General features: G+C 42.4%; 1 protein-coding gene across 9 annotated transcripts; it reads left to right on the top strand.

The window, feature by feature from the left end:
* Nucleotides 1-1,438: 1,438 nt before the first annotated feature.
* SFPQ (splicing factor proline and glutamine rich) lies at nucleotides 1,439-18,490 on the top strand. 9 transcript variants are annotated; one of them, XR_004440963.1, is made up of 13 exons: nucleotides 1,466-2,383; nucleotides 3,077-3,265; nucleotides 3,969-4,270; nucleotides 4,370-4,465; nucleotides 5,567-5,763; nucleotides 5,875-5,959; nucleotides 7,146-7,263; nucleotides 7,950-7,998; nucleotides 8,080-8,201; nucleotides 10,615-16,555; nucleotides 17,189-17,236; nucleotides 17,830-17,914; nucleotides 18,394-18,488. XR_004440963.1 is itself a non-coding variant. In XM_033227162.1 (11 exons), exons 1-10 carry the CDS (start codon nucleotides 1,556-1,558, stop codon nucleotides 17,210-17,212), a joined length of 2,010 nt encoding a protein of 669 aa, XP_033083053.1. In that variant the 5' UTR covers nucleotides 1,439-1,555; the 3' UTR covers nucleotides 17,213-17,236; nucleotides 18,394-18,488. The 9 variants fall into 9 exon arrangements, 1 of the variants encoding a protein (XP_033083053.1); XR_004440964.1 differs by having other exon boundaries at nucleotides 18,397-18,488; XR_004440962.1 differs by having other exon boundaries at nucleotides 10,615-14,065.
* The last annotated feature ends 2,478 nt before the right edge of the window (nucleotides 18,491-20,968 follow it).

Below are 20,968 nucleotides of genomic sequence, written 5' to 3' on the forward strand. Positions count from 1 at the left end.
GGATTACAGGCCCATGCCACCACGCCCCGCTAATTTTTGTATCTTTACTAGAGAGGGGGTTTTGCCACGTTGGCCAGGCCGGTCTCGAACTCCTGAACTCAAGTGACTCTCCCGCCTCAGTCCCTCAAAGTGTTGGGATTACAACCACCAGCCACCACGCCCAGTCCTCCCTGGATATTGAAAGAAGAGAGTTAGAGGCAGAAAAGGAGGTAATAAGCTAGGAGCTAATGTTGAGGGAGGAATGATTCCCCAAAAGGTCTGCGGACCTCAAACAAACTAGAGATTGTGAAATACAGGCTGGGTGTGGTGGCTCACCCCTGTAATCCCAGCACTTTGGGAGGCCTAGGTGGGTGGATCACTTGAGGTCAGGAGTTCGAGATCAGTTGGAGTGCAGTGGCACAATCTCGGCTCACTGAAACCTCTGCTCCTGGGTTCATGCCATTCTCCTGCCTCAGCCTCCTGAGTAGCTGGGACTACAGGCACGCGCTACCACGCCCAGCTAATTTTTGTATTTTTACTAGAGATGGGGTTTCACCATACTGGACAGGCTAGTCTCGAATTCCTGACCTCGTGATCCATCCACCTTGGCCTCCCAAAGTGCTGGGATTACAGGCGTGAGCCACTACACCCAATTTTTTGTATTTTTTAGTAAAGACGGGGTTTCGCCATGTTGGCCAGGCTGGTCTCGAACTCCCGACCTCAGGTGATCTGCCCGCCTCAGCGTCCCAAAGTGCTGGGATTACAGGCGTGAGCCACAGCACCCGGCCTAACATTGTAATTTAAATACTTTAGTCTGTTCGTAAAGTGTTGAGTGGAATATTTACATTCCTCCGGTGATTGGTGTTTGTAAACGTGTGCGTACAAAGCCTCTTTTTGAACAATGAGCGCACCCACAAAAGCCTATTGAAAAGTTTATACTGCTACAATAAATCTGTATTCCTATGAGGTTCCATAATGAAATCAGCTAAGACTGCGTGCTTTTGAAATAGGTAAGATTTTACTTCTCTCCTTTCATTGACTTGGCACTAGGTAGGGTAGATAGCAGGCACTAAATTTCTGACTTTGAATGGGAAAACATCTGTTTTTCTGGGCAAGGATAGCAGATTGCTCCTAGGGGAAATCAAGAAGGAAAAGAGACCTCCAACGCTTCTCCCCAGGACCGGATAGGGACCTGGTTATTTGCTTGCAAGTGAAAATTGCCTTGGCATACCCATTCAAATTTCTCCTAACAAATCATAGTGGTCTACAGTCAACGCCTTCTTCGCTCATTGGCCAACTGGAAACTTCAGTCCCTCCATGCCTCCCGCCTCTCACTCAGGGACCAATAGGAAAGATCAGAGTTTCGCAACTTAGCGTCATCAAGCATAGTAATTGCAATTGGCTATTGGAACTGTCGGTCGAGGAGTAGGCGGGGCCGTGTCCGCTGGCCTATATAAGAAGAGGACAAAGGCGGCGCGCCGCCTGTGTCATCCGCCATTTTGTGAGAAGCAAGGTGGCCTCCACGTTTCCTGAGCGTCTTCTTCGCTTCTGCCTCGACCGCCCCTTGACCACAGACATGTCTCGGGATCGGTTCCGGAGTCGTGGCGGTGGCGGTGGCGGCTTCCACAGGCGCGGAGGAGGCGGCGGCCGCGGCGGCCTCCACGACTTCCGTTCTCCGCCGCCGGGCATGGGCCTCAATCAGAATCGCGGCCCCATGGGTCCTGGCCCGGGCCAGAGCGGCCCTAAGCCTCCGATCCCGCCACCGCCTCCACACCAACAGCAGCAACAGCCACCACCGCAGCAACCACCGCCACAGCAGCCGCCACCGCATCAGCCGCCGCCGCATCCACAGCCGCATCAGCAGCAGCAGCCGCCGCCACCGCCGCAGGACTCTTCCAAGCCCGTCGTTGCTCAGGGACCCGGCCCCGCTCCCGGAGTAGGCAGCGCGCCGCCAGCCTCCAGTTCGGCCCCGCCCGCCACTCCGCCGACATCGGGGGCCCCGCCAGGGTCCGGGCCAGGCCCGACGCCGACCCCGCCGCCAGCAGTCACCTCGGCCCCTCCTGGGGCGCCGCCACCCACCCCGCCAAGCAGCGGGGTCCCTACCACACCTCCTCAGGCCGGAGGCCCGCCGCCGCCGCCCGCGGCAGGCCCGGGCCCGGGTCCAGGGCCTAAGCAGGGCCCAGGTCCGGGCGGTCCCAAAGGCGGCAAAATGCCTGGCGGGCCGAAGCCAGGTGGCGGCCCGAGCCTAAGTACCCCTGGCGGCCACCCCAAGCCGCCGCATCGAGGCGGCGGGGAGCCCCGCGGGGGCCGCCAGCACCACCCGCCCTACCACCAGCAGCACCACCAGGGGCCCCCGCCCGGGGGGCCCGGCGGCCGCAGCGAGGAGAAGATCTCGGACTCGGAGGTGAGTGTCTATGGGAGCGACGCGTCGGCTCCCCTAAGATGGCGGCGGCCCCCTCCTCGCCCCCGCCCCTGCGCTGGGCTTCCATTTTGTCGGCCGCCGGAAGGGGCGCCTGCGCGCGCCGCCGTGGGGGCGGGGCGGCGTCGCGGGCTCGTCAGTCGGCCGGGGATTGGCCGCCGCCGCGCCTTGCTCTCTGGGCGGGCGGAAGGCTAGGGGAGGTCTCCTTTCGGAAGGAAGTGCCGCTGTGGTCTGCCCGGCGGAAGGTAGCTTGTCCCTGGAACCGGCGTAGTGCAGAGCGTGCGGCATAGTTTTGAAGAGAATCGGGAAGTTCCGTAAAAGCGAAGGCGCATATCGTGTAGGTGACAGTGGCATTTGGACTTAATGCTGTTTTCTTATTTTAATTTTCATAATACGATTTAGATTTTGTTAGGGACTCTAAACATATGTGGCTGACAGAGTTGCTGATGGACGTCTGCTCTTTGGGGAAGTGTCTGTTTTCGAGCATTCTGGATGACGGGGCTCCTTTTTCGATGTTAAGATAGTTGCTCGTGTTAGAAATCTCACATAGTAAAACCTTGATTGTGACCAAACGGCACAGAAAAGCAACTGATAAGTTTCAGATGAGAAAATACTATCTTGGGGATTTTCACTTGCAGAGGTCTCTGGTGTTTGAAAACTTCTTTCTTTTTTCATTAGGGGTTTAAAGCCAACTTGTCTCTTTTGAGAAGGCCTGGAGAGAAAACTTACACACAGCGATGTCGGTTGTTTGTTGGGAATCTACCTGCTGATATCACGGAGGATGAATTCAAAAGACTATTTGCTAAATATGGAGAACCAGGAGAAGTATTTATCAACAAAGGCAAAGGATTCGGATTTATTAAGCTTGTGAGTGTAATTGTTTGATTTTACGTAGAATTAGAAGGGGTGGGGTTTTTTTTTTTTTCTTTTGTCGTCACTACAAACGCTGAAGGCTTGGTTTTTATTTTTTTATTTTTTTTATTTATTTATTTATTTATTTTTTTGAGACGGAGTCTCGCTCTGTCGCCCAGGCTGGAGTGCAGTGGCCGGTTCTCAGCTCACTGCAAGCTCTGCCTCCCGAGTTCATGCCATTCTCCTGCCTCAGCCTCCTAGTAGCTGGGACTACAGGCGCCCGCCACCTCTCCTGGCTAGTTTTTTTTTTTTTTGTATTTTTTAGTAGAGACGGGGTTTCACCGTGTTAGCCAGGATGGTCTCGATCTCCTGACCTCGTGATCCGCCCGTCTCAGCCTCCCAAAGTGCTGGGATTACAGGCTTGAGCCACCGCGCCCGGCTAGGCTTGGTTTTTAAACTGGGGAGAGTAAATTGGTCTTTTAGATTTTCACCATTCTTACAGGAAAAATACGTCTGCGATATAATGCATAATTGTTGCTACCCAAGAGAAAAGAGGGATAGGGTGGGTAAACTAAGTCATGTTAGCGGGTGCTGCCTAAAGATAATGCTTGCACTGAGCTGGAAGAAGGAAAGGAGTAGGAAGTAGGCTTATGACAATTTAAGAGTAGACATCAACCAATTTTGAGGTTGTTAACATGAGTGTCTCTGATACTTACAGGAATCTAGAGCTTTGGCTGAAATAGCCAAAGCGGAACTTGATGATACACCCATGAGAGGTAGACAGCTCCGAGTTCGCTTTGCCACACATGCTGCTGCCCTTTCTGTTCGTAATCTTTCACCTTACGTTTCCAATGAACTGTTGGAAGAAGCCTTTAGCCAGTTTGGTCCTATTGAAAGGGCTGTTGTAATAGTGGATGATCGTGGAAGATCTACAGGGAAAGGCATTGTTGAATTTGCTTCTAAGCCAGCAGCAAGAAAGGCATTTGAACGATGCAGTGAAGGTGTTTTCTTGCTGACAACGTAAGTTGTCTTGTTTATTGTAATAATTTCTATCGACTTACATGAGATGGTGGCAATAAAACTGAAACAAAGCTAAGATGGAACCATTTTTGTTGTTAGGACTCCTCGTCCAGTCATCGTGGAACCACTTGAACAACTAGATGATGAAGATGGTCTTCCTGAAAAACTTGCCCAGAAGAATCCAATGTATCAAAAGTAAGATTGATGAAACTTTTTGGCAGTTTTTAAGTGTAAAGGAGAAATTTGTTTTAGTAATTTTCCAATTTTGCTTAAAATATGCAAAATTATTTGATGTAGATATGTTTCTTAGTAAAAAATCTCAGGCTGAGAAAGATTTGAAGCTGTTACTCAGATGGCTGTTTGTTTCTGAGGGGGTACGTTCACATGCAATCCTGTTGTGTCTCTACAATGATGGCATAAAGTCATGTGTGTGACTGAGAGTCTCTGTTGCCCAGGCCGGAGTGCAGTGGCATGATCTCACCTCATTGCAACGTCTGCCTCCCGGGTTCAAACGATTCTCCTGCCTCAGCCTCCCAAGTAGCTGGGATTACAGGCATGCGCCACCAGTCCCGGCTCATTTTCTATTTTTAGTAAAGATGGGCTTTCACCATGTTGCTAGGCTGGTTTCGAACTGCTGGCCTCAAGTGAGTCGCCCACCTCAGCCTCTCAAAGTACTGGGATACAGGCATGAGGCGCTGTGCCTGGCCAAAGTACTTCCCCACCCCAAGCTGGAGTTTCACTGTTGTTGCCCAGGCTGAAGTGCAGTAGCTTGATCTCAGCTCACTGCAACCTCTGCCTCCTGGGTTCAAGTGATTCTCTTGCCTCAGGCCTCCAGAATAGCTGGGATTACAGGTGCCTGCCACTGCCCGGCTAATTTTTTGTATTTTTAGTGGAGATGGGGTTTCAGCATGTTGGCCCAATGGGTCTTGAACTCATGACCTCAGGTGATCCACCTGCCTTGGCCTCCCAAAGTGCAGGGATTACAGGGGTGAGCCACCGCACCTGGCGTGGAGTACATTTTTATGGGTGGAACAAATAAGCCTCAGTAAGGAATTTGGCTAGAGGAAAACAGAATTAGAAAGTCAGGAAGGTAGGATTTATCTCCAGTGCCTGTATTCTCTTTTGCTGAGTATTCTGAGTATTTTTGCTGTGAAGATATTTTTAGATGAATCCGGATAACTTTTGCTTTTTGTACTCTTTACAAGAAATAGAACAGGAAAAAGACCAGTATGAGGTCAAGTATTTTCTGATATGCATTCACAAATTGGTTCATGTTTAAATTTTGTGTATTGTTAGGGAGAGAGAAACCCCTCCTCGTTTTGCCCAGCATGGCACATTTGAGTACGAATATTCTCAGCGATGGAAGTCTTTGGATGAAATGGAAAAACAGCAAAGGGAACAAGTTGAAAAAAACATGAAGGATGCAAAAGATAAATTGGAAAGTGAAATGGAAGATGCTTATCATGAACATCAGGCAAATCTTTTGCGCCAAGGTAAAAAGATCTCTGCATGAACATCACTGCTACATCACTGCTAAGGTCAATTGTTTTTTCACCCTGTTAGAACCTTGTTAATGAGAATCCAAAATATTTTCCAATGTTCAGATCTGATGAGACGACAGGAAGAATTAAGACGCATGGAAGAACTTCATAATCAAGAAATGCAGAAACGTAAAGAAATGCAGTTGAGGTAAAATTGTGTTTAAGGTTTAAACCTTCATTTTTTTTTTTTATTTCCTTAGAAGTGTATCACTCTGGCTGGGCACAGTGGCTCACGCCTGTAATCCCAGCACTTTGGGAGGCCGAGACGAGCGGATCACGGGGTCAGGAGATGGAGACCATCCTGGCTAACATGGTGAAACCCGATCTCTACTGAAAATACAAAAAATTAGCTGGGCGTGGTCACACGTGCCTGTAGTCGGGAGGCTGAGGCAGGAGAATGGCGTGAAGCCGGGAGACGGAGCTTGCAGTGAGCTGAGATTGTGCCACTGCGCTCCAGCCTGGGCGACAGAGCGAGACTCTGTCTCAAAAACAAAACAACAACAAACCTGTATCACTCTGTTGCCCAGGTTGGAGTGCAGTGGTGCAATCTCAGCTCACCACAACCTCTGCTTCCTGGGTTCAAGTGATTCTCTTGCCTCAGCCTCCCGAGTAGCTGGGATTGCAGGCATGTGTCACGACACCTGGCTAATTCTTTTTGTATTTTTAGTAGATACGGGGTTTTGCCACATTGGCCAGGCTGGCCTTGAACTCCTGACCTCAAGTGATTTGCCTGCCTCTGCCTGCCAAAGTGCTAGGATTACAGGCATGAGCCACCATACTTGGCCATTTTTTTCTTCCTTTTTTGAGGTGGGCCCAGGCTGAAGTGCAGTGGCATGATCATAGCTCACTGTAGTCTCAAACTCCTGAGCTCAAGCAATCCTCCTGAGCAGCTGGGACTTCAGGCACAGGCCACCACCCCCCAGCTAAGTTTTTTTTTTTTTTTTCTTTTTTGTGGAGATGGAGTCTAGGCTGGTGTCAAACTCGTGGCCTCCTGAAGTACTGAGATTATGAGATTACAGGCATGAACTACCAACCCTGGTCTTAAACCTTGATTTATGCACTAACATTTATATTCTGACATTTAGGAAAAAGATGTACTTAGTTTTTCAGGTCAGGTAAAATACAAAGGTTAAATATTATGTCAGTGTTTATTTTCCTTAATAAAGCCTACGTTCTTTGCCAGAATGTCTTTAGTACTATGCCCCTAGACTCACTCTAAGCCTTTGTGTTTTTTAGCTCTAACCTAGTTCTTAGGCCAACTGCTAAGTTTCTTCACATTGAATTCTAAAAGATGTGGATAACACTTCAGTTATGTGCTTGATGGGTATTTCTAGGCAAGAGGAAGAACGACGTAGAAGAGAGGAAGAGATGATGATTCGTCAACGTGAGATGGAAGAACAAATGAGGCGCCAAAGAGAGGAAAGTTACAGCCGAATGGGCTACATGGATCCAGTAAGTCAACCTTGACTGCCTTCTAATTGCAGTTGTCTATAGAACTTGCAGGTACCTAGAAGGAAATACAGGAAATTTAAATATCAAATTACAGTGATTTTCTGGGGTTTTGTTTTTGTTTTTTTTTTTAATTGAGTATAGTATGTTTGATTGTCTTGTATGGGTCAGAGGATTTAATTGAATAGAAAGTTTTTTGTGTTTGGATACAAAGAGTTTTGCTCTTGTCACCCAGGGTAGAGTGCAGTGGCTTGATCTTGGCTCATTGCAACCTCCACTTCCTGGGTTCAAGTGATTCTCCTGCCTCAGCCTCCTGAGTAGCTGGGATTACAAGTGCCTGCCACCACGCTCGGCTAATTTTTTTATTTTTAGTAGAGATGGCGTTTTGCCATGTTGGTCAGGCTGGTCTCGAACTCCTGACCTCAGATGATCTGCCTGCCTTGGCCTCCCAAAGTGCTGGGATTACAGGCGTGAGCCACCTCTCCCAGTCTTGAATAGGAAGTTTTATAGGTCTTTGGATAATTGAGTGTAATTTAGTTTTCAGAATATTGATTTCAAAAATAATTCAGATGATGAACTTTTGAACTTTACTGTGTTTTTTTATTTAACTCTTGAAAATTTTTCAGTTCTTAAGAATGCTTGGTGTGGGTGTAGTACTGGTATATTGAAAGGAATTTTTTTTCTTGCAGAGGGAAAGAGACATGAGAATGGGTGGCGGAGGAGCAATGAACATGGGAGGTAAGTATGAAATTTAAATTTAACGATATAAGTAGAGAGTGGTGTTCTGGTGGAGTTGTAACCACTATTTTTGTTTTCTAGATCCCTATGGATCAGGAGGCCAGAAATTTCCACCTCTAGGTGGTGGTGGTGGCATAGGTTATGAAGCTAATCCTGGCGTTCCACCAGCAACCATGAGTGGTTCCATGATGGGAAGTGACATGGTAATGTATCCTGTGGGACGTAGTACCAAGGAAAATCTCATTTTCACAACTTAGGTGTGTGTGTTTTTTTTTTTTTTTTTTAAGTAGGTGACTGGACCTCTTAGTTTCCCCTACCAATTTCATACATAAATATGTAATATTGAGGAATACTTTGGCAACATAGAAGAACTCGGTGTGTGGTAACCTAAACAGGTTGCCAACAAGGGGTCAATGCTGTTAGTAGTATGTGGAATTACCTTTGGCAATAAGTAGATTTAGGTGCTTTTGAACTGTAGTGCATGGCAAATCCAAATTCTAGATGCTAGATAATGTATCTGATTATTCTACATCGAAGTGAGAATAATCAAATGGCAAATTGTCATTCTTTAAGCTGGTATTTGCCATAAGTAGGAATCAGACTTGTAGTTTGAAGCTTTAGGCATATTTTAGTGATGTGTAGGACTTTGACCTATATTTGGTGTGGCTTCTACCTTGTGAAAAGGGAATTGAATGTTTTGACTCGTCGTTTCCCACCTGTTGGGCCTGTCTGTAGGTATACCTTCTAAAATCAACTGACATCTCCATTTTGCTACAGAGTAGCAAAAATCAACAATAATTTTTAAGCATACTAACGGTGTGCATTTGATCTGAACCTTCTTGATGCTATCATGTTTCAGCTGTAAATACAGCCTGTCAGATGCTTAGAACAATCAGTTGAACTGGTATGAGTGGCTGCGTTAGGGCTTTACAAATCGCTAGGACTGAATTTTGGTGGGTTTAGAGAGTGCATTTTTATAGCTGAATTGAATGTGATGAGTTCACCACAGGCTTTTGGCAAAGTAGGGGAGCTGCAGTGTGTAGCTCATAAGATTCATTTTATAAATAGAAACATAAGGATTTAGTATAGGGCTTCACCTGTTTACAATCTACCTAAGACTTTTTGGGAATTAAAGTTAGAATTATAAATGGCTGGTTGGGTAAAATGTAATACTATGGGCTTTCTTCAGATTTTTCAGAGTATGTGGGTAACATTTTGGTTTAATAATCTTTCTAAAGACCGATGGTTAGGTAATGTGTAAAATCTAATTTGACCTTATGTTCTCACAATTAAAGGTTTATATTCTAGGTAACAGGTAGCTGATAGTGCCTGGGTTCTCAGCTGTTGTAATTAACATAATTATGAAAGCCCCAAATTTTTCTTTTTTTTAGCTCTTAGAGGTAGAACACAGAACAATGAGCCAAAAACCCTGTAATTTGTAAGATTTTGTAAAAAATCTTATAAAAAAGATTACGGTTTCGTCATTTTGAGTAGCTCTATAGTATTTTGTTTAAAAGAAGTTGAAATTGTGTATAGGAATAGTTAAACCCTGCTGCCATTTTAGTTTTTTATTTGGAGTAATACTCATAGTAACTGGTCTGTTATAAATGGAATGAGAAAAACAGTGTAGGCTGCTGTGTTTGCATACCTGAGGGGTCTGCTGTTGAGGCACATATGTTTCTATTGAAAACTTCTGTCTCTAGAATTACCTAAAACTAGATGGGAATAATGAAGTCACTCACTGCTTTATTGCAGTTACTTTAGCTTCGTGTTTCACTGTTTGGGAAGTATCTAAAACATGGAATTACAGCAAAGTGTCTGTACTTTTCAAAGACCTAAGGGAAAAGATGGACTGATGAAGGTGGGTGGGGTTTGTTCATTCAGTTTGCAACAATATAGGATAGTGCTGAGAACGTAATTGTCTCTGGGTATATAGTGATGGCTCTGAAGGTAGCATGCCTGTGAGAATTTGGCAACACAAGTTTTTTGATCAAGTTATTGTGCCGGTTAAGTGACTAAATCTATTAGTCTTTTATGCTTTTTCTTTTTGTAGTCTGGTAGCATTTTATTAAAACTTTCAACCTTTTAAGTTTTCTGCAACTTAGCAGATGTGTCTTAAGATCTTGAAAAGCACAAGGTTTCTTAAGCAGCGCATGCCACTAACTGGTGAGTAGGTCTTTGTCACTTCATTGAGTGAATTGAATCTCTGGTTGGGCTTGTTAGGCTTACTTGGAAATTAAATTTCCTGTTCAGATGTTGAAAGTGAGAGTTTGCAAGCTTTTCATTGGGTTAATCTGATGTGAAATTTCTTAGAACTCATTTTGGAATGGATTTTCACATCTGCACTAATTCTTAAATTTTTTAGCACTACAGGGAAGATCTGTTCTTTGAAACAGGTGTATGAGAATGGCTCAAGTGGGAACATACCACAAGGCATGTATTATCGTAAACTAATTTTCAAATTACCCTTTTTTCCTTTCTATGTTCCCGGTACCTGTGGATCGACTCATTGGTGATTGTATCGACGAACGTTGACTACGGAACCTTCTAAAATATTTACTTAACACACATGGACATCAACTACTTATAATGAACTGTTAATTACTGTTCCAATAGCGTACTGAGCGCTTTGGGCAGGGAGGTGCGGGGCCTGTGGGTGGACAGGGTCCTAGAGGAATGGGGCCTGGAACTCCAGCAGGATATGGTAGAGGGAGAGAAGAGTACGAAGGCCCAAACAAAAAACCCCGGTTTTAGATGTGATATTTAGGCTTTCATTCCAGTTTGTTTTGTCTTTTGTTTAGATACCAATCTTTTAAATTCTTGCATTTTAGTAAGAAAGCTACCTTTTTATGGATGTTAGCAGTTTATTGACCTAATATTTGTAAATGGTCTGTTTGGGCAGGTAAAATGATGTAATGCAGTGTTTGGAACAGGAGAATTTTTTTTCCTTTTTTTTTTTTTTTTTCCTTTTTTACTGTATAATGTCCCTCAAGTTATGGCAGTGTACCTTGTGCCACTGAATTTCCAAAGTGTACCAATTTTTTTTTTTTACTGTGCTTCAAATAAATAGAAAAATAGTTATATTGATCTTCAACTTTGCCATTCATGCTTCTATGCACATTAGGCTAGGTATTCCACATTGAAAGCATGAGAGTGTCTAGGCCTTTGAATGGCGTATGCCATTTCTGGGAAATTTATCTGGAGGCTAAGTATTGCTTTCTACAAATAACTGCCCCCTTTGTTTTAAAAAGAAGAAATGCATATTGAAGTAGTTTCATGATTTGTTTGGCATATAGGAAGCACGCTGGTGCTAAGTATTTTTTAAATGGTTATGTAAGCAAAGCTGAACTGTAAATCTTCATTCAGGAATATGTATTAAGATTGTGGAATGGGTGTAAGACAATTGGTAGGAGGTGAAAGTGAGTTTGATTAAATGGATCTTTTATGGCCCTATGATCTATCCTTTACTTGAAAGCTTTTGAAAAGTGGAAAGATCATTTTGTTGCATTTCCCCATTTCTTGTTTTTAAAAGACCAACAAATTTCAAGCCCAATAAATGGCTTGTATTGAACTTTCACATTTGAATTAAAGATTGTTAAACATGAAGCCTTTTCATGTATTCAAGTGATTTATAAAGATGGGGTGTAGTCTAAAAAATGAAACTTGAAAATAAGAAGGTTTAGTAACTGGGCTGGGCGCGGTGGCTCACGCCTGTCATCCCAGCACTTTGGGAGGCCGAGGCGAGTGCATCATCTGAGGTCAGGAATTCAAGACCAGCCTGGCCAACATGGTGAACCTCTGTCTCTACTAAAAAATACAAAAAATTAGCTGGGCGTGGTGGCAGGCGCCTGTAATCCCAGCTACTTGGGAGGCTGAGCCAGGAGAATTGCTTGAACCTGGGAGGTGGAGGTGTCAATGAGCCGAGACGGTGCCACTGCACTCCAGCCTGGGCAACAGAGTGAGACTCTGTCTCAAAAAAAAGGTTCAGTAACTGAAGTAGGTTTAGTTATTTATACATTTGTACTCTGTAACTTTTACATCTCCTTGTGCTACTTCTGTTGGGCAAAACCTATAGGACTATAAAAGTCTATTGGTTCTCTTCTAAGAGCTAGTGGTGACTGTTAACAAATAGGGTTGCAGATAATCATTCTTACTGTAAATTTGTTAACTTGTTTTTACTTAGTTTCCTTTTGATGTAGCACTAAATCTGGAGAAAGTTGCTCATGCTACACAGTACAAATATCCCTTCCTACCACCTTAAAGGCTTGGAATGTTTCCATGGTGTTGTCAGTTAATTGTCAACTTCATTGAACCCCCTTCCGTTAGAACAAGAGACTTTGACTATTAAAGTAGATGGTTTATTGTTGCCTGTTAGTATAATGGGAGCCTGATTTCCCAGTGTAAATATGTTAGAGGAACAACTTCCTAACAGTAGGTAAATGAATGGTTTGGCTTTGTTCTTAGTTATGTTCCATTCAAATCTGTACATTATAGAACTCTTACTATGGAGTGTGTCTTCCTCCTTTTCACCTCTGTTCTTGGTGCTAATTGGCAAAAGAAAAATTCTAAGTCAAACCTTTATTAACATGCTGAAGTTTAGTATTGTGTTTGTGTACAAAAGAAGACCTATTGTTGGAACAATCCGAGCACTTTCTGCATAGGAAACAGGGTAATGCTGAAAGTAAACACTAGTGTATAAAAGCATCTCACTAAATTCTGGTTGTATGACTGACAGGTACATGGTGTGCTAAGGGAGAGAATCTCATTAGAAAATAATGCTCATTATTTCATTCACCAGCACACTTGGAAATATGAGTAGTTTTACCATGGTTATATCAATGAGAAAGTTTTGTCCCAAAACAGATCATTAATTGGTGATACATAAGAGATTTTCTGTATGGAAACAAGGGTCTTGATTAGAAAGGAATCCATTACAGTTTGGTTGAATTATATAGTTAGGGACTCTACTAAAGACAAGGAAATAAGGGGTGTTCATGGGACACCCACAGAGGGTGAACTTTTTGAATGTGTGGGTGGGGGCTGGTCGGGAAATGGGAAAATCTGCCTATAAAATTAATGTTTCAGTTTATTTTTCAGATTACATGCCTTTCTTTATAAGGGATGCTGGCACAGACCCCCTAAAATAAGCTTTTGGTAGTACTGTACCTTTGAAGAGTGGTGAAGGATGCTAATGGATAATCTCCTGAAAGTTGTGGCTTTTGATACCCTTATTGTGGACTGTAGAGTTGCTAAACGTTGTTTAGCAAATAATGTTGCTTAGTTTCAAATGACATTTGACTTTAATCACTGAAACAGCAATGTACCCAGGGTTGTAAGCTTACTCAAATAGACTTTCAATAAGTCTTCAATGTATATATGATAGTTTTTAGCCTAATGTGAATTTAAATAATCTTAATAAGTAGTTTATCTGAAACTTGGGGTGGGAAAGGGGAGGTAGCAGTTTTGAAGTATTTTAGCCATTTTTCTCATTTAAAGAATCCACTTGTCCCCATTTCCTCTTCTCCACTGTCTCATAATTTTAAGAGGAACACTGGTTGTGTTTTATACTACTTCTCCCAATCTTTATACAAAGTACATACTCTTAAGACCCCAGTGTATTTAGTAGGTATTTTATAAGCATAGCCCATTGGCTCATGTTAGTGAAACCATAATCCTCTTTGCTTAGAACATTTATTAAACTCCTAAGAAGTACTACAAACCCCACCACTCTTTATAGATGTATTGTACGACTAATATAAACAGTTAAAAAATGGGGAAATTGTAATGTTACGCCTGTGCAATTTTTAAGTGGCATATTATGGCAGATTAAAATTTAGATACTTGGCTTTTCTTGGGCAAGCCACTAAGTTGTGGCAGAATGTCTTCTGGTGTTCTTGGACTGCAATTATGCACTATTAAAGTAGTGGCCTGCTACATAACTGCATTTAGCCAGCATTTCTGCAGTGCGTAACTGTGAGGAACGTAGTACCGCAAATGGCAATGGACATTAGGACCCGGATGTAGTATTCCTGCTTGCTCCAAGATTCTCATTGCCGACTGCATACAGGTAGGTAACAAGCAATATAATCTAACTTGGTGACTTGCTATGTACTTTTATTCCGTGGGCATTCTGGCATCACACTTCTGACAAATTACAGTGCAGCACCTAACACTTGTATGGTAAAGCTAGCTTACATCAAAACTGTGTGGGTGTGGGGTTAGAGCTGTAATTTGTTAGGCAGAATTCAGTGCTGTTGCAGTTCTCAGATAAAAAGTGCAAACTTGATTCTTTGGTATATCTGACTCAGTTGTGTGGTTTCCTTTAGTTGCATTGTAACTGAAGATAACATGGAACACAGTGGTGTGGGGGAGAGGGAACTAAACTCTACTTGGGAACTAGGGTGCTTTTAGCACCTTGACATGGGCCGTGTAGCATGTGATAATTAGTCTTTATTGTAGCAAACTGACCTGCCCGTAGATCGGCAATATCAGTAATTTCAGTATGCAATCTTGGTAATTCTACGAGTTGAGATGAACTGAAAGTACAGGTTTTTTTGTAATGCGATTTAAAATTTTTAGAAACATGGGCTTCATGAAAACACCATTGTTACTAACTTGGGCTTAGATGGGAATCTAATGTGAATAGTTCAAGTGATGGGACTTGTCTAAATATGTCTATACTCTAAACCTGGGGGAAGGTGGTGTGGAACATTGACTTGACTACAGTCGAATACATTTTGGGAATCATTCCCAATCATAAGACATCGTCGTTTCTGTAGGATGACTGCATATGTTCAGAGTAGCTTTTTGAATTTGCTTCCCTTAGCTTTAGGGATGTGATGTTATAGTCCAAAATGTTTACAAGAAAACCTAAGTCTTCAAAAGCACTTCTTCTGTTGCTTAGGACTTTGCATCAACTGTTGTTCCAGACCTCACTTCAACTTTTTGGTCTCTGAACTGGTTTTTAGCTAGCATGCATGAGAGACAGCTTTCATGTATAATGTTTCTACTCTGTAACTGGAAAGCGGTTTACTTTGCATAAATGCTGATGAAACCTTCATGACTGTTAATTTTCTTCTGTGTATCAAGAAAAAGAGCTTACTCGTTGGCAAGCAATTCACAAGGTGGGGACAGACTTGTACTTTAACATGTAGTCCATTCAAGCAAACAACTTTGGACTCTACTGATAGATGAAAGAGCAAATGATGACTAGTTTAGCTTCTGCATATCAATAATATGCAGATCAAGTGTAATGCTCAATATTAGTGACATGAGTATCACTAAATTACATAGAACCCTGATTGGGGTTTCCTGTGTCGTAATCCATTAAATCGGTGGCCATTGCTTGCTGCCGTGGTTTAGTGATTGGGTGTTAGAAATAAAAACTCAGGCCTATTTCTTACCAGTCAGTAACAATTTTTAGAGAATGTACTTGGTATAATATATGGACTTCAGGAACTTCATTGGGGTGGGGGGTTAATTTTGCCTTAAAGTCCTGTTCACTTTAAGATGATTAGGCTTTTGCACTTTAGAATGAGAAACTTGTGACGTTAGTGTGTTCTTACTAGCTTTAATTTGTATTTAGCAATGAATTGTGAATCTTAGTGCAGTGGGTTTTTTACAAAAACTCAGTCAAAAAGCTGGGAATTAAGTGGGTTTCAGTAATAATGCTATACCGAGGTGCTTGCATTGTATTTCATAATCTTGTTACAAACCAAAATTATTTTTAATGAGAGCAGTCTTGGGTTCAGAGGTGTGATGCCAGAATGTATTTTCGTACTGTTAGGCCCTTGGAACAGATACCGGTGCTTTCTGAAAGATGAAAGAAATGCAATGGGTGCTCTTCATGCAAGGTTGCAGACCTACCAAGAATGCATAATAGTCTCACTTTTCCCCAATAAAGAGATGCGTGTGACTAGTTTTGGACTTTTAACCTTAATGGGGGTTGCATGTCTCCTATTGTTAATCATTGTCAGCTGCAGTGACATGATCCACAGTCCTGCATTTACTGCCTTTCCCTTAATGATTTTGGACAGGTTTTAGAGAGCCAGGATGTTGGTCTGGGCCTTTATTTGGTTTTGGCTTTAGCTGATAATGTTTTAGTGATGTCAGCTAGTGCAGTTCTCAAATGGCTGCCTATTAGGGAAATAATGCAGAGGATTTGACTGCTCCTAATCATCTGTCATTGCTGCTAGATAATGATTGGCAATTTTTAAGATTCAACTGGAAATCTCAACAGTTGCTGGTAAACCGTTAAACCATAAAAGCGTTGCTTTTCAACACCAGTGCTGAAAAAAAGATTGATTTTTTTATTTTTTATTTTTTTATTTTTTTTTTGAGAGTGAAAAGGGCTTGGACGTAGGATAGGATAATGTGGAGAATGGGGGGAAGAATGCAAAACGATATAGTATCCCTTATGGATGGTACATGTGCAACAGGGAACTCTTATTTCATATACCCTTTGCAGTAATCATTCAGGGAGGAAGAAAAACCTGGAACTTGAATGAAGGCTGATCTTTGTTTTGTGCACTGTGGCCCTGCCAGGCATATAGTGAAGGTGAATGAATGTCTTCTTCCTCAGAAAATAATTGGTTCCTTGCTGTCCCAGTAAGGCATAGCTTTTCCGGCCCTAACTTTAAAACTCAGTGAGGACTTAGACGGGAAAGAATGAGGTAAATACAAAGGATTGCAGGACAACAACTGCAGCGTTTTGTGTACTGTGGGAAGGGGAGTTGGGCATTCTTGGAGGACTCCTGCTGAAGGTGGTCAGCCCGCCTGACAATGGAAGACATACTTGAATGGGGAGCAGGGTATGTGCTTTCATATGAAAAAAGAGCTGATGTTAAAACTCATTTGGTGAGGTCAACGTTGTCACATACCTTCACATAAGGGATAGTATATTTTGGGTTGCAGTCAAACTTGTGCTCAGACTGGTGAAAATAAGAGTTAGGCTTTTACATTTTAAAGAAAATGCAGTTTTCATTCTAATTCAGGTGTCTACTTATTTTATGTAAGAATAATTTAGATTTCCCCCCATGAAGTTTCTTCCTATTTTTTTTTAATGCTGTAACTTACCCCCAATCTTTATCTCTGGAATTTTACTCTTTAAATTTTGAGGTTGACTAGCATTTTCAGACCTTTATTTTTATACCTTTGTCTTTTATATTAACTTTTTCTCATTATTCTTTAGGTAAGAATGATTGATGTTGGCTGATATTGGAGTGCTTGTTCACATGAAGTAAGTTTCCTTAGAAATCTTAACCCCTAGAGGCTTTTGAGTTTGATTTAAATAATTTCATTTAGATATGTGGGGTGAAATTTTGGTATTTGAGATGTTTACCTTTTCTAAGGTAATATCTCTGTTTTTGTTTGAAAATAGGGATGTATGTGAGAAAGCAAGTGAGAGGCATTATACAAATGTCAAACAATATAATTCAAAAAAGGTGGATGGTTATATAACATAGAACAGAAAAGAAAGCTTGACTTAAGGGGAAAGGCCATATTCTCGATACTCAATTCAATTTTAGACTCCATCTAAAATTCCCGTGATTCTTTTTTTACTTACACTCTAAAGATGTAAAGAAAATGTAGGAGAAGGTCAGGCATGATGGCTTTACACCTATATTCCTAGCACTTTGGGAGGCAGAAGCAGGAAGATTGCTTGAGCCCGGCCTGGGCAAAATAGTGAGACCGTGTCTCTACAGAAAAAAAAAATAGCCAGGTGTGGTGGTGTGTGCATGTGGTCCCAGCTCCCTTGGAGGCTGAGGTGGGAGGATTGCTTGATCCTGGGAGGTTGAGGCTGCAGTGAGCAAGTTACATTTTTTGTTATAGGTGGATAGATACTTCTCAAGACATCACACAGCGTGAGCCAATCAAGGAGGGAAGCCACAAGCAGTTAGATTGACAACGTTTCTAGGTAAGTTGAATGATTCTTAGACTGTTAAACTGTCTTCAGAAAGAAAGGCGCTTGGGTGGAACAAAAAATGTAGGAACCTTTTTTTTTTTTTTCGGAAACGGAGTTTCGCTCTTGTTGCCCAGGCTGGAGTGCAGTGGTGCGATCTCTGCTCACTGCAACCTCCACCTCCTGGGTTCAAGCGATTCTCCTGCCTCGGCTTCCCGAGTAGCTGGGACTACAGGCGCCCACCACCACGCCCAGCTAATTTTTAGTAGAGATGGGGTTTCACTGTGTTAGCCAGGATGGTCTCTCGATCTCCTGACCTCATGATCCGCCCTCCTTGGCCTCCCAAAGTGCTGGGATTACAGGCATGAGCCACCGCGCCTGGCCAATTAATAAGATTTCTTTGATATTAGTTCACTTGACAGTTATATAATGTTATGTTTGAGAATTTGGTAACTGATTCTTGTATCCTTGGAGTAATCATACCCTTTAATTAGCAGGATCAGGTGAGCTGTGTCCAGAAAACCAACAAGAAGGAGTGGAAGGAGGAATGAACGTTTCATTCTCATTAATAAAGACATTATCCTAATTATCCTATGGTTTTGTTTTTGTTTTTTTAGTACTCATTTATTTTCTATAATTTTCCTGACTTCAACGTATTCAAAGTGACATTTTTTTTAAAAAGTCTGTATTACAGACACAGAACCAGATTAAGTATAATTCAGGATCCTATTGTGACTTGGCAGTGCTGCTCTCAGTCTCAATTACTGATCAATTTTTATGGTCCTTTTTAGATATTTGCCTTCACTCTGTAATTTTTATTTCTAAAATTAGCATGTTATAATTTAGCAATTACTACCTACATACTTCTCCTTGATTGGATTTCAGACATAGCATTTTGTATTTCCAACTTCTGTATGTGCAAACTATCAGATGATGGTTATGAGATAGTCACACATTGCTTCACAAACAAGCATAGTCTCAACAATATAGTCGTATCCCCTTATCTGCAACCATGGTTAACCACAATCTCAGAGTTATTAATTTTTAAATTGTGTGCTTTTCTGAGAGGCATCCTGTCCTTCCCACCTTGGATGGGATACTGAGAATGTTGGATACAGCATATTCATGCTGTATATGCTATTTGCCATCCAAGAAAAAAAAAGGCCATGTAGGCTAGGCCAGGCTTTGGTACAGTTTGTGGCTTTGGGTATCCACTGTAGGGGGATCTTGGAATGTATCTCCTCGCAGACAAGGGAGGACTCTACTGTGGTTTGGTTGACCTGAGTAATAATGAAGGGCTGTCAATTTCTCGAAGTCAAAATTTGATAATGGAGTCTGATCTGGGTAATTTTTGAGAATATCTAAATGTAAGGAAAAATCTGGAATTGACTATAAAAGCTGCTTAGTAAAAATTGTAGACAAATTATCTGTCCCCTTCACTCTTGGAGACCTTATATTAAAACTTGCCAAGCTGTTAGTCTCGTACACTAATTTTTATTTATTTATTTGTGTGTGTGTGTGTGTGTTTTTTTTTTGGAGACGGAGTCTCACTCTTGCCCAGACGAGTATGGTGGCACCATCTCAAATGGTTCAGTGCAACCTCTACCTCCTGCGTTCAAGCAATTCTACTTCAGCCTCCTGAGTAGCTGGGATTACAGGTGTGCACCACCACACCCAGCTAATTTTTGTATTTTTAGTAGAGACGAGGTTTCACCATGTTGGCCAGGCTAGTTTCAAACTCCTGACCTCAGAGGATCTGCCCAACTTGTCTCCCAAAAGTGCTGGGATTACAGACAGGTGTGAACCACTGTGCTCAGCCTCACACAAAACATTCCAGTTTTACAGTATGTTCTGCCAAAGCAAGCGCTCACTAAAGCATTTGTTCAGGACCAGAACGAGATCTGAGACTCATGCTTAAAGATATTTGTATTGCTGTGTTTACCTGTGGACTTTAATTTGGGGCCTCATTACTAGTATTGCAGAATTTCAGACAACTATTTTGCTTCAGTTGAGCAAAAAAATTCAGGTTTGCTTGAGATTTGAAATAGCCACAAAGGAAGAGTTAAGGTACATCATCCACTCATCCCATGAAATTTGTCTTGCGGAGCTGTGTACAGTTACTCCCAGGAATGAGACCAAGATCTGGTAAATTTTTTTCATGCTTTGTATTTTTTAAATAATCAGATCAGCTTGCACCCAAATCAAGAATCTTGGAGTCATTGGGCTTAATTCTGGTGTGTGTGTGTGTTTTTGTTTTTTTTTTTTTTTTTGAGACCAAGTGGCTCTGTCGCCTAGGCTGGAGTGCAGTGGTGCAATGTGGGCTCTCCGCAAGCTCTGCCTCCTGGGTTCACGCCATTCTGCCTCAGCCTCTCAAGTAGATGGGACTACAGGTGCCTGCCACCATGCCCAGCTAATTGATTGTATTTTTAGTAGAGATGGGGTTTCACCGTGTTAGCCAAGATGGTCTCAATCTCCTGACCTTGTGATCCGCCTGCCTCGGCCTCCCAAAGTGCTGGGATTACAGGCGTGAGCCTCTGCGCCCGGTGGCTCAATTCTGTTAAGACTTAGTTTTCCCACTTGTGGATCTGAAGCCTTGTGGATCTCAAGGGAAAAACAATATGAAGTATATTATAGTGGTTAGGGGTATGTGAGATCATACTACCAGAACTAATACATTATTTCTGCAATTTGCCTAGCTGCATTATGTCATAAATTTGTTCAGTTGTGGTTTGCTCATCAGCAAAACACCTTTTTCACAGGATCAATGAGAGAAAATGATGCAAAAACAGTTAGCAGTGCCTAAAGGTGCAAAAGGAGCACATGATATTTTCAAGTCTACCAGTGACCAAGGTTCACAGGCCAAAAGGATATTTCCCTTAGTATACCATGTAATTAGAAGAGCCTGATTAGCAGTTTTTTGATAGCAAGGGAGAAAATTTAACTTTCAGATCATGTACTCCATAGGGAACAATTAAGAGCCTAAGTACTGAACGGCATGGAAGTCCCAGGAGAGGCCATTCATTTGTTGCAAGTGTACTTAACCTCAAATGGTAAGTAGAATTAAGTCCA

Source organism: Trachypithecus francoisi, unplaced genomic scaffold (genome assembly GCF_009764315.1).
Source record: "Trachypithecus francoisi isolate TF-2019V2 unplaced genomic scaffold, Tfra_2.0 Lachesis_group12, whole genome shotgun sequence".
NCBI classification, from domain to species: Eukaryota; Metazoa; Chordata; class Mammalia; order Primates; family Cercopithecidae; genus Trachypithecus; species Trachypithecus francoisi.